This window comes from Scyliorhinus canicula, chromosome 15 (genome assembly GCF_902713615.1).
Source record: "Scyliorhinus canicula chromosome 15, sScyCan1.1, whole genome shotgun sequence".
Classification (NCBI taxonomy): Eukaryota; Metazoa; Chordata; class Chondrichthyes; order Carcharhiniformes; family Scyliorhinidae; genus Scyliorhinus; species Scyliorhinus canicula.
The window spans coordinates 146,399,202-146,412,553 of NC_052160.1; the positions used below are offsets into that span (position 1 = coordinate 146,399,202).

The following is a 13,352-nucleotide window of genomic DNA, read 5'->3' on the forward strand; positions in this document are numbered from 1 at the left end:
CCTGCTTGTCCTCCTCACAGTGCCTTTTTTTTTAGGTTAGAGGAGGGAGGGAGGGTAACACTAATGTCGTATTTCGGGCTTAACCGCTTTGACACCAGCATTCTTCAACTACCTACAGCACAGTGGAGGTGACTGAGTTGACTTCTCCAGAATCCTCTTCTGCTGCCTTTACTGGATGAACCCTGGAGATTTTAGCAAGAGCTCCAAACTGTCCTCTACTTGGTGACTAATAGAATCTGCCACCTCACTTTGTCACTGCCCTCTCTGATTCTTACAGACTGATCTGTCTGTGATGTTCTGGGACCTTTTAGGAAAATATTCCACCTGATCCTGCAATTGCTTCCTATAGACTTCGACATTCTGCTGGAGCGGCTGCACAATCCTGCTGGAGGGGATTGACAATCCTGCTGGAGGGGCTGGATGACTCTGCTGGAGCGGCTGCACAATCCTGCTGGAGGGGATTGACAATCCTGCTGGTGGGTCTCGCGAATCCGGATAATTCCAGCGAGGGTTTCTGCCAATTTTCTGCTAAATTTATTTCAGAAAACCGGGACTTGTCCAATGGGAAATCTCTACTCCAGAAACTCAGAAAATATGTTAAAAATGATTCTATGTCCACTCAGTTGTATTCTCTGTTCTGCTTTACCTGGATGGCTCGGATGCGCAGTGTTGAATAAAGAACACACAGCTTTGTTAATGAACAAAACTATCAATTTATTACACTATTAACTAAAATTTGTTCACATTCCTAAAGTAGATGGTTATTATATAAAACGATGCTCTCTCTAACTTACAGAACTTTCAAGTATACAACTGCTCTCTATGCCTGACTAACGTATCCAGCTCTCTGCTAACTCTTAACTCCTAATCATCTAATTATCTTCTAATCCCAGAATCCCCGAGTCACACAATATTTATATGACTTCTATGGTTCCCTCTAGTGGTAAGGAGCATTATCATGAATTTGTTAACTCTTTACAGCCCAGTCAATATACATATCATTACACACACGCTCAGATTTTCTCAGAAGAGAACAAGTGCAGATGTTGGGTCATATTCATACAGATGCGGATAGCGGCAGCAATCTTCCAGGAGGTGACCTCTCATTGGTCATCATCAGTCTGTCCTAAAATTCCAGCCTCCACTCTGCTGACCCAATGAGATGTGATGCCTCACCAAGAGACTGAGTCAATGCTGGGGCAGGAAGGAGAACGAGAGGGCACATCTCTATTCAGATGCCGTCGAAGGGGAATCAGGATATATTTTTCTCTGCTGTGTTTGGGCAGGCAGGCAGGCCTGACAATTGGAGGGGTAAAACCTTCAGCAACAGAGTCGGGACCACAGTGGCAGTCTTTAACACCAGAGTCCCTGCCTTGGTCTCCTGCCCTGCACCGAGGAAACCTGAAGTGGGCCACCTCATGGTGGTCCCCTCACACAGTACAGGGGCCACTCTACCACCAATAAAACATCATGAGCCAGTCAAAATGGAGCCCTTAAATCGGCAGGATGGTGGCACAGTGGTTAGCACTGCTGCCTCACAGCACCGAGGTCCCAGGTTGGATCCCGGCTCTGGGTCACTGTCTGTGTGGAGTTTGCACATTCTCCCCGTGTTTGCGTGGGTTTCGCCCCCACAACCCAAAGATGTGCGGTTAGGTGGATTGGCCACGCTAAATTGCCCCTTAATTGGGAAAATTAATTGGGTACTCTAAATTTATTTTTTAAAAAGTGGGGCCCTTAATTCTTTCAATCAGCTCCAGGGACATTTCATGCTCCAGTTGGTGGGAAGCTGCTACACGTTTGACTTGCTGCTGGTGAAATGCAATGGCAGCTTTTACTGCCCATCCCGTTTCCGACCCCAACACCAGTGGCTCTGTGAAACCTTGTGACAACCTTTCAACATAATCAGTTATTTATTAACCAAAGCATTTCAACTCCAAAACACCCACTGACTATATAAACAGTGGAACATCAGTTTGAGTGTGGTCGAATTATCGTTGGCAATACAGCATCTTGATTCCCTTGCGATGATCAATTTGAACATGACAATCATTTTGAGCTGTGGGATAATATCATTGCTTCTCTTTGAGTGTCACGCAAATGACTGTAAGTATCAACGCTTTCATAACATTTCTTCAGGCAATCTGTTCCAGCTGTGTTGTCCCTCACTCCCTCTGTTACTCCCACGTGTGGTGTGGAGTCAGTCCCTGGCTGAGGATAGATTGGTGATCTGATTCGTTCTCTGCCACGTTGATGTCTGTACCCAGCGTCCGTTAACAATCGGCAATTAGCATCTCTCAGCTTTACAATCTCTGTCATGACCTTTGCATCACTCCCCCTGAGGCAGAACTGGGCCATGGAACAGGATAACAATTTTGTTCCTTAAAAACTAAATTATTGTGTGTTAATGGTTTATTAATGGTTTCAAATTTAGCATGTAGTGTTTGCTGGCTTTATGTTATACGAGCAGATAGTATCTGGAATTAATTCCAATGAGTTAATTAAGCAATTGGAAGATGGATTAGGGATAAATTAGAAGCAATTTTCCTCCGGCAAGATCGTCCGGGAATCTGCTCATTACCACTATTCACACACCAACGGGCAACTGGGGGACACTTGTTGATCTGCAGATACTAAAGCGTCAGAAGAGTCAAAATTGCCTGGGCCTGTTCTCTGCTACTGTTCGCTTCGAACCTGCCAGAACACCTACCAACTAGAAAAGCACCTGGAGTTACAAATCTGGCCTTGAATATGTAAATTCTGGAGAACAGATTATTGAACAGATCAGTCTGCTTTGCTATGTGAGGCCAAAGTACTCTTGCACCAAAATAATTTTTGAAAGGGACTTTGTACAATTCTTCCCTTGATACTTTGATAGGTTCCCAATGCCAGCCCCACATCCAGTGTCAGCAAATCCAGTGAAATTTTAAATCCAGTGTCAGCAAATCCAGTGAAATTTTAAATCCAGTGTCAGCAAACCCAGTGAAATTTAAAATCCATGGGCTGGATTCTCCGATTTTGAGACTATAGGCTGACACCAGCGTGGGAACGGTGGCGTTTTAGGACAAAGAATCGGCGCAAACAGCCCCCGATCCTCTCTGTGGTGCAGGGCTAGCAGGCAGCCAGCGCAGAGCCACTGGCTTTGTTGCCGATACAGCCGGAGAATTGACGGGTCGTGGCCGCGCATGGCCAGCCTGCCAAATAGTGCCCCCCCCCATGGCCAGGCCTGCCCGGACCACCCCCACCAGTCCCCCCCCAGTTCCTGCCAAAGCCCCCCCTGCCCGCAGATTGGCTCTCTCACGACTGTGGCGCCGCTGGTCTCAGTCCGCAGCTGCCACACCGTGTTCCTGGAATAGCATGATAGCCCCACGCCGCCGGGAACCTGGCCCGTCAGGGGCAGAGCATCGGGGGGGGGGTGGGCCGTCCATGCGACGTGCGGCAGACCCCTAGAGTACGCTGTTTTGGAGCATCGGGGGGGGGTGGGCCGTCCATACGGCGTGCGGCAGACCCCTAGAGTACGCTGTTCTGGAGCATCGGGGGGGTGGGCCGTCCATGCGACGTGCGGCAGACCCCTAGAGTACGCTGTTTTGGAGCATCGGGGGGGGTGGGCCGTCCATGTGACGTGCGGCAGACCCCTAGAGTACGCTGTTTTGGAGCATCGGGGGGGTGGGCCGTCCATACGGCGTGCGGCAGACCCCTAGAGTACGCTGTTCTGGAGCATCGGGGGGGTGGGCCGTCCATGCGTCGTGCGGCAGACCCCTAGAGTACGCTGTTTTGGAGGAGGCAGAGCAGCACAAAAGCAGCGCCGTCCCCGATTTTGATGCCAACGTGGATTGTCCGGCCAGTTGCCGAACACAATTTCGGCTTCAGAGAACGGAGAATCCTATCCACAGTGACAGCAAATCCGGTAAAATTTAAAATCCCAGTATCCGCAAATCCAGTGAATTCCAGCCTGGAATCCTGGTCTTTCACATACTTTGAAGTAAAGAAAGAATTTTCATTTATATAGTGCCTTCCACAACTTCAGGATAGCACAGAACACCTGACAGTCAATAGTATGACCATCTTACAATATCTGCACATAGGCAAGTGATTTATAATAATATGGATGCATGTTGAGTATTTTTACAGAAACCGGAGGCTGTGAGGTTCCTGTCTCGATTTCGCAGAGCTAACTCTTTCAGAGAGGAATGGTACGCTGGGAATATGGAAAGAGAGTGCGTGGAAGAAACTTGTTCCGAAGAAGAGGCTCGAGAGATTTTTGAAAATGATGTTCAAACAGTAAGTCCGAAGCTTTAAGACTCATTTTAGTCTCTTTTATCATTTTCACTGTTTCTTTCTCATTTTCCTCCTTTCTCTGATCACATGACTGAGAGGGTTTGAGCTGCTCAGAATAGCTGCTCAGAACATGAAACTTGCTGTTGACATTTTTTGTTATAATGTGAGGCTGCCCCCCTCTCCTTGGCTGGATTGGGAAGATCCCTGAGTTACTGATGAGCTCCCATTTGGGGATTGGTAGAGGTGCCTGTGGTGAATGTGATTCACACCGGATTATAATCTGTATATACATGTGTCTATATTGTAAGTGCAGTTGCACTACCTGACCACCAGGGGGGAGTAGCTCTGGGAATGCTCGAGTTGTACGGGGCTTCTCCCTTGGCTCTGTCCAGGACTCCTCCCCCCGGGAGCTGCTGTATAAAGATCAGTGCCACATGGTCAGCCGGCCAGTTCACCGAAAGTTCAACGGCTAACAGGCTGGCTCTGTTGTGAGTATATTAAAACCGCTATTCTAATCCTACAAGCACATGTCCATAGAATTGTTGGTTCCAACAATTTAATATACTCAGGAAACAGTCGAAGAAATCATGGAAGCAGCCCTTAAGCCCGGACGCCTAGAACTCGACCCAGAGGATGCAGAGGCTAAGGAAATTTTTTCCCACTGGCTGAGATGTTTTAAAGCCTACCTGGCAGAAGCCAGCACCGCCGGAACAACGGAGGAACAAAAACTCAGCCTACTGCACGCGAGGGTAAGCCACAGAATCTCCACACAGCTAAATCCGGCCGGTTCTTACACTGCAGCGCTGGCAATATTGGACAAAATGTACGTTAGGCCCATTAACGAGGTTTATGCACGCCACGTGTTTACGACTCGCCGTCAGCGGCCTACAGAAACGCTAGCAGAGTTTGTAAGGGAATTGAACAATCTTTCCAATGACTGTAATTATCAAGCCGTTACCGCGGCTGAACATAGGGAGCTTGCTGTGCGGGACGTTTTCGTGGCGGGCCTTAGGTCTAACTATGTGCGCCAAAGACTGCTAGAAAAGGGGGCCCAGGACTTGGATACTACTGTGGATGCTGCTACCACTATGGAAGTTTCCTTCCGCAGCCTCACCTCGTTTCCCGCGGACCCCACGACCTCATCGTGGACCCCCGACCAACAGTCCCCCTGTGCCTGTGCCGCATGGCCCCCCAGCTACCGCGATCGCCAAAGCCAGTTACCCTGCTGCCCCAGCCAGTTACTCTGCTGCCCCAGCCAGTTACTCTGCTGCCCCAGCCAGTTACTCTGCTGCCCCAGCCTGTTACTCTGCTGCCCCAGCCAGCTACTCTGCTGCTCCAGCCAGCTACTCGGCTGCCCCAGCCAGTTACTCTGCTGCCCCAGCCAGTTACTCTGCTGCCCCAGCCAGCTACTCTGCTGCCCCAGCCAGTTACTCTGCTGCCCCAGCCAGTTACTCTGCTGCCCCAGCCAGTTACCCTGCTGCCCCAGCCAGTTACTCTGCTGCCCCAGCCAGCTACTCTGCTGCTCCAGCCAGTTACTCTGCTGCCCCAGCCAGTTACTCTGCTGCTCCAGCCAGTTACTCTGCTGCCCCAGCCAGTTACTCTGCTGCCCCAGCCAGTTACCCTGCTGCCCCAGCCAGCTACTCTGCTGCTCCAGCCAGTTACTCTGCTGCCCCAGCCAGTTACTCTGCTGCCCCAGCCAGTTACTCTGCTGCCCCAGCCAGCTACTCTGCTGCTCCAGCCAGCTACTCTGCTGCTCCAGCCAGTTACCCTGCTGCCCCAGCCAGCTACTCTGCTGCTCCAGCCAGCTACTCTGCTGCTCCAGCCAGTTACTCTGCTGCCCCAGCCAGTTACTCTGCTGCCCCAGCCAGTTACTCTGCTGCCCCAGCCAGCCACTCTGCTGCCCCAGCCAGTTACTCTGCTGCCCCAGCCAGTTACTCTGCTGCTCCAGCCAGCTACTCAGCTGCCCCAGCCAGCTACTCGGCTGCCCCAGCCAGCTACTCGGCTGCTCCAGCCAGTTACTCTGCTGCCCCAGCCAGCTACTCTGCTGCCCCAGCCAGTTACTCTGCTGCCCCAGCCAGTTACTCTGCTGCCCCAGCCAGTTACTCTGCTGCCCCAGCCTGTCACTCTGCTGCCCCAGCCAGCTACTCGGCTGCCCCAGCCAGCTACTCAGCTGCTCCAGCCAGCTACTCTGCTGCTCCAGCCAGCTACTCTGCTGCCCCAGCCAGTTACCCTGCTGCCCCAGCCAGTTACTCTGCTGCCCCAGCCAGTTACTCTGCTGCCCCAGCCAGTTACTCTGCTGATCCAGCCAGTTACTCTGCTGCCCCAGCCAGCTACTCGGCGCTGCCAAAGCCAGTTACTCTGCTGCCCCAGCCAGTTACCCTGCTGCCCCAGCCAGTTACCCTGCTGCCCCAGCCAGTTACTCTGCTGCCCCAGCCAGTTACTCTGCTGCCCCAGCCAGTTGCTCTGCTGCCCCAGCCAGTTACTCTGCTGCCCCAGCCAGTTACTCTGCTGCCCCAGCCAGCTACTCGGCTGCTCCAGCCAGTTACTCTGCTGCCCCAGCCAGCTACTCAGCTGCCCCAGCCAGTTACTCTGCTGCCCCAGCCAGCTACTCAGCTGCCCCAGCCAGTTACTCTGCTGCCCCAGCCAGCTACTCGGCTGCTCCAGCCAGCTACTCTGCTGCTCCAGCCAGTTACCCTGCTGCCCCAGCCAGCTACCGTGCTGCCCCAGCCTGTTATTCTGCTGCCCCAGCCAGTTACTCTGCTGCCCCAGCCAGCTACTCGGCTGCCCCAGCCAGTTACTCTGCTGCCCCAGCCAGTTACTCTGCTGCTCCAGCCAGTTACTCTGCTGCCCCAGCCAGTTACCCTGCTGCCCCAGCCAGTTACCCTGCTGCCCCAGCCAGCTACTCTGCTGCCCCAGCCAGTTACTCTGCTGCCCCAGCCAGTTACTCTGCTGCCCCAGCCAGTTACTCTGCTGCCCCAGCCAGCTACTCTGCTGCACCAGCCAGCTACTCTGCTGCCCCAGCCAGTTACCCTGCTGCTCCAGCCAGTTACCCTGCTGCCCCAGCCAGCTACTCTGCTGCCCCAGCCAGTTACCCTGCTGCCCCAGCCAGCTACTCTGCTGCCCCAGCCAGTTACTCTGCTGCTCCAGCCAGTTACTCTGCTGCCCCAGGAAGCTACTCAGCGACTCCAGCCAGTTACTCTGCTGCCCCAGCCAGTTACTCTGCTGCCCCAGCCAGTTACTCTGCTGCCCCAGCCAGTTACTCTGCTGCCCCAGCCAGTTACTCTGCTGCTCCAGCCAGTTACTCTGCTGCCCCAGCCAGCTACTCTGCTGCCCCAGCCAGTTACTCTGCTGCCCCAGCCTGCCATTTCTGTGGCCAAAGCCAGCACCCACGGCAGTACTGCCCGGCCCGTAACGCAACCTGCAGCAGCTGCGGGCGATAAGGACACTATGCCAGAGTGTGTCTGGCGAAGAAAGCCCCAGCCTCTAACTCTCCCACGGCTCAAAGCTCAAAGTAATCCTACAAGCACGTGTCCGTAGAATTGTTGGTTCCAACAGTGCCGTTGCTCTGTTTGGACCATCGCCTCGGGATGTTCGCCTTCCCTCAGCACCAGGTAGCAGCTCCCTCCTTTACTCATTTGGACTACAAACCCTCTACACCAGGCATTTTCAAAATGGGGGTCGCGATCCACAGATGGGTCGTGGATGGACGTCGGGACGGTCGCGGAGTCAGCTATTGCGGCGTTCCCGATCGCGGGAATTCACGTGCAAGAGCCGCAGCCGGCTTTTAACAATGCCGGCTGCGAGCAGCTTTGAAAATGGCAACCGCGGCTGCGGCCAGCTAAAATTTGCGGCGCACTGCGCATGCATTCCCGCTCATCAGTGCGCATGCGTGCCCGCTCATCACTGCGCATGCGTGCCCGCTCATCAGTGTGCATGCGTGCCCGCTCATCAGTGCGCATGCATTCCCGCTCATCAGTGTGCATGCGTGCCCGCTCATCAGTGCGCATGCATTCCCGCTCATCAGTGCGCATGCGTGCCCGCTCATCAGTGCGCATGCGTGCCCGCTCATCAGTGCGCATGCGTGCCCGCTCATCAGTGCACATGCGTGCCCGCTCATCAGTGCGCATGCGTGCCCGCTCATCAGTGCACATGCGTGCCCGCTCATCAGTGCACATGCGTGCCCGCTCATCAGTGCGCATGCGTGCCCGCTCATCAGTGCACATGCGTGCCCGCTCATCACTGCGCATGCGTGCCCGCTCATCACTGCGCATGCGTGCCCGCTCATCAGTGCACATGCGTGCCCGCTCATCAGTGCACATGCGTGCCCGCTCATCAGTGCACATGCGTGCCCGCTCATCAGTGCACATGCGTGCCCGCTCATCAGTGCACATGCGTGCCCGCTCATCAGTGCACATGCGTGCCCGCTCATCAGTGCACATGCGTGCCCGCTCATCAGTGCACATGCGTGCCCGCTCATCAGTGCACATGCGTGCCCGCTCATCAGTGCGCATGCGTGCCCGCTCATCAGTGCGCATGCGTGCCCGCTCATCAGTGCGCATGCGTGCCCGCTCATCAGTGCGCATGCGTGCCCGCTCATCAGTGCGCATGCATTCCCGCTCATCAGTGCACATGCGTGCCCGCTCATCAGTGCGCATGCGTGCCCGCTCATCAGTGCACATGCGTGCCCGCTCATCAGTGCACATGCGTGCCCGCTCATCAGTGCACATGCGTGCCCGCTCATCAGTGCACATGCATGCCCGCTCATCAGTGCACATGCGTGCCCGCTCATCAGTGCACATGCGTGCCCGCTCATCAGTGCACATGCGTGCCCGCTCATCAGTGCACATGCGTGCCCGCTCATCAGTGCGCATGCGTGCCCGCTCATCAGTGCGCATGCATGCCCGCTCATCAGTGCGCATGCGTGCCCGCTCATCAGTGCGCATGCATGCCCGCTCATCAGTGCGCATGCATGCCCGCTCATCAGTGCGCATGCGTGCCCGCTCATCAGTGTGCATGCATGCCCGCTCATCAGTGCGCATGCGTGCCCGCTCATCAGTGCGCATGCATGCCCGCTCATCAGTGCGCATGCGTGCCCGCTCATCAGTGCGCATGCGTGCCCGCTCATCACTGCGCATGCGTGCCCGCTCATCAGTGCGCATGCGTGCCCGCTCATCAGTGCGCATGCGTACCCGCTCATCACTGCGCATGCGTGCCCGCTCATCAGTGTGCATGCGTGCCCGCTCATCAGTGCGCATGCGTGCCCGCTCATCAGTGCACATGCGTGCCCGCTCATCACTGCGCATGCGTGCCCGCTCATCAGTGCGCATGCGTGCCCGCTCATCACTGCGCATGCGTGCCCGCTCATCACTGCGCATGCGTGCCCGCTCATCAGTGCTCATGCGTGCCCGCTCATCAGTGCGCATGCGTGCCCGCTCATCAGTGCGCATGCGTGCCCGCTCATCAGTGTGCATGCGTGCCCGCTCATCAGTGTGCATGCGTGCCCGCTCATCAGTGCGCATGCGTGCCCGCTCATCAGTGCGCATGCGTGCCCGCTCATCAGTGTGCATGCGTGCCCGCTCATCAGTGCGCATGCGTGCCCGCTCATCAGTGTGCATGCGTGCCCGCTCATCAGTGTGCATGCGTGCCCGCTCATCAGTGCGCATGCGTGCCCGCTCATCACTGCGCATGCATTCCCGCTCATCAGTGCGCATGCGTGCCCGCTCATCAGTGCGCATGCGTGCCCGCTCATCAGTGCGCATGCGTGCCCGCTCATCAGTGTGCATGCGTGCCCGCTCATCACTGCGCATGCGTGCCCGCTCATCAGTGTGCATGCGTGCCCACTCATCACTGCGCATGCGTGCCCGCTCATCAGTGTGCATGCGTGCCCGCTCATCAGTGCGCATGCGTGCCCGCTCATCACTGCGCATGCGTGCCCGCTCATCAGTGCGCATGCGTGCCCACTCATCACTGCGCATGCGTGCCCGCTCATCAGTGCGCATGCGTGCCCACTCATCACTGCGCATGCGTGCCCGCTCATCAGTGTGCATGCGTGCCCGCTCATCAGTGAGCATGCGTGCCCACTCATCACTGCGCATGCGTGCCCGCTCATCAGTGAGCATGCGTGCCCACTCATCACTGCGCATGCGTGCCCGCTCATCAGTGTGCATGCGTGCCCACTCATCACTGCGCATGCGTGCCCGCTCATCAGTGAGCATGCGTGCCCGCTCATCACTGCGCATGCGTGCCCGCTCATCAGTGTGCATGCGTGCCCACTCATCACTGCGCATGCGTACCCGCTCATCACTGCGCATGCGTGCCCGCTCATCACTGCGCATGCGTGCCCGCTCATCACTGCGCATGCGTGCCCGCTCATCAGTGCGCATGCGTGCCCGCTCATCAGTGTGCATGCATTCCCGCTCATCACTGCGCATGCGTGCCCGCTCATCACTGCGCATGCGTGCCCGCTCATCACTGCGCATGCGTGCCCGCTCATCAGTGCGCATGCGTGCCCGCTCATCAGTGTGCATGCATTCCCGCTCATCACTGCGCATGCGTGCCCGCTCATCACTGCGCATGCGTGCCCGCTCATCACTGCGCATGCGTGCCCGCTCATCACTGCGCATGCGTGCCCGCTCATCACTGCGCATGCGTGCCCGCTCATCAGTGCGCATGCGTGCCCGCTCATCACTGCGCATGCGTGCCCGCTCATCAGTGCGCATGCGTGCCCACTCATCAGTGCGCATGCGTGCCCGCTCATCACTGCGCATGCGTGCCCGCTCATCAGTGCGCATGCGTGCCCACTCATCAGTGCGCATGCGTGCCCGCTCATCAGTGCGCATGCGTGCCCGCTCATCAGTGTGCATGCGTGCCCGCTCATCAGTGCGCATGCGTGCCCGCTCATCAGTGCGCATGCGTGCCCGCTCATCACTGCGCATGCGTGCCCGCTCATCAGTGCGCATGCGTGCCCGCTCATCAGTGCGCATGCGTGCCCGCTCATCAGTGTGCATGCGTGCCCGCTCATCAGTGCGCATGCGTGCCCGCTCATCACTGCGCATGCGTGCCCGCTCATCACTGCGCATGCGTGCCCGCTCATCAGTGCGCATGCGTGCCCGCTCATCAGTGTGCATGCGTGCCCGCTCATCAGTGTGCATGCGTGCCCGCTCATCAGTGCGCATGCATTCCCGCTCATCAGTGCGCATGCATTCCCGCTCATCAGTGCGCATGCGTGCCCGCTCATCACTGCGCATGCGTGCCCGCTCATCAGTGCGCATGCGTGCCCGCTCATCAGTGTGCATGCATTCCCGCTCATCAGTGCGCATGCGTGCCCGCTCATCAGTGCGCATGCATTCCCGCTCATCAGTGCGCATGCGTGCCCGCTCATCAGTGTGCATGCATTCCCGCTCATCAGTGCGCATGCGTGCCCGCTCATCAGTGCACATGCGTGCCCGCTCATCACTGCGCATGCGTGCCCGCTCATCAGTGCGCATGCGTGCCCGCTCATCACTGCGCATGCGTGCCCGCTCATCAGTGTGCATGCATTCCCGCTCATCAGTGCGCATGCGTGCCCGCTCATCAGTGCACATGCATTCCCGCTCATCAGTGCGCATGCGTGCCCGCTCATCACTGCGCATGCATTCCCGCTCATCAGTGCGCATGCATTCCCGCTCATCACTGCGCATGCGTGCCCGCTCATCAGTGCACATGCGTGCCCGCTCATCAGTGTGCATGCATTCCCGCTCATCAGTGCGCATGCGTGCCCGCTCATCACTGCGCATGCATTCCCGCTCATCAGTGTGCATGCGTGCCCGCTCATCAGTGCACATGCGTGCCCGCTCATCAGTGTGCATGCGTGCCCGCTCATCAGTGTGCATGCATTCCCGCTCATCAGTGTGCATGCATTCCCGCTCATCACTGCGCATGCGTGCCCGCTCATCAGTGTGCATGCATTCCCGCTCATCAGTGTGCATGCATGCCCGCTCATCAGTGCGCATGCGTGCCCGCTCATCAGTGCGCATGCATTCCCGCTCATCAGTGCGCATGCGTGCCCGCTCATCAGTGCGCATGCGTGCCCGCTCATCACTGCGCATGCGTGCCCGCTCATCAGTGCGCATGCGTGCCCGCTCATCAGTGCGCATGCGTGCCCGCTCATCAGTGCGCATGCGTGCCCGCTCATCAGTGCGCATGCGTGCCCGCTCATCAGTGCGCATGCGTGCCCGCTCATCAGTGCGCATGCATTCCCGCTCATCAGTGTGCATGCGTGCCCGCTCATCAGTGCGCATGCGTGCCCGCTCATCAGTGCGCATGCATTCCCGCTCATCACTGCGCATGCGTGCCCGCTCATCAGTGCGCATGCGTGCCCGCTCATCAGTGCGCATGCGTGCCCGCTCATCAGTGCGCATGCATTCCCGCTCATCACTGCGCATGCGTGCCCGCTCATCAGTGCGCATGCGTGCCCGCTCATCAGTGCGCATGCGTGCCCGCTCATCAGTGCGCATGCGTGCCCGCTCATCAGTGCGCATGCATTCCCGCTCATCAGTGCGCATGCGTGCCCGCTCATCAGTGCGCATGCGTGCCCGCTCATCAGTGCGCATGCGTGCCCGCTCATCAGTGCACATGCGTGCCCGCTCATCAGTGCGCATGCGTGCCCGCTCATCAGTGCGCATGCGTGCCCGCTCATCAGTGCACATGCGTGCCCGCTCATCACTGCGCATGCGTGCCCGCTCATCAGTGTGCATGCGTGCCCGCTCATCAGTGCGCATGCGTGCCCGCTCATCAGTGCACATGCGTGCCCGCTCATCAGTGCACATGCGTGCCCACTCATCAGTGTGCATGCGTGCCCACTCATCAGTGTGCATGCGTGCCCGCTCATCAGTGCACATGCGTGCCCGCTCATCAGTGCACATGCGTGCCCGCTCATCACTGCGCATGCGTGCCCGCTCATCACTGCGCATGCGTGCCCACTCATCAGTGTGCATGCGTGCCCGCTCATCAGTGCACATGCGTGCCCGCTCATCAGTGTGCATGCGTGCCCGCTCATCAGTGCGCATGCGTGCCCGCTCATCAGTGCGCATGCGTGC

General features: G+C 57.3%; 1 protein-coding gene across 1 annotated transcript in view; it reads left to right on the forward strand.

The window, feature by feature from the left end:
• The first annotated feature begins 1,912 nt into the window (after positions 1 to 1,912).
• The window catches only part of LOC119978349 (venom prothrombin activator oscutarin-C catalytic subunit-like), a 37,776-nt gene continuing 26,336 nt past the window's right edge, over positions 1,913 to 13,352 (forward strand). Inside the window, exons 1-2 of the mRNA XM_038819923.1 lie at positions 1,913 to 2,103; positions 4,118 to 4,278. Of these exons, the coding sequence (XP_038675851.1) occupies positions 2,025 to 2,103; positions 4,118 to 4,278 (240 nt within the window). The 5' untranslated portion in view covers positions 1,913 to 2,024. The remainder of the gene's footprint in view (positions 2,104 to 4,117; positions 4,279 to 13,352) is intronic.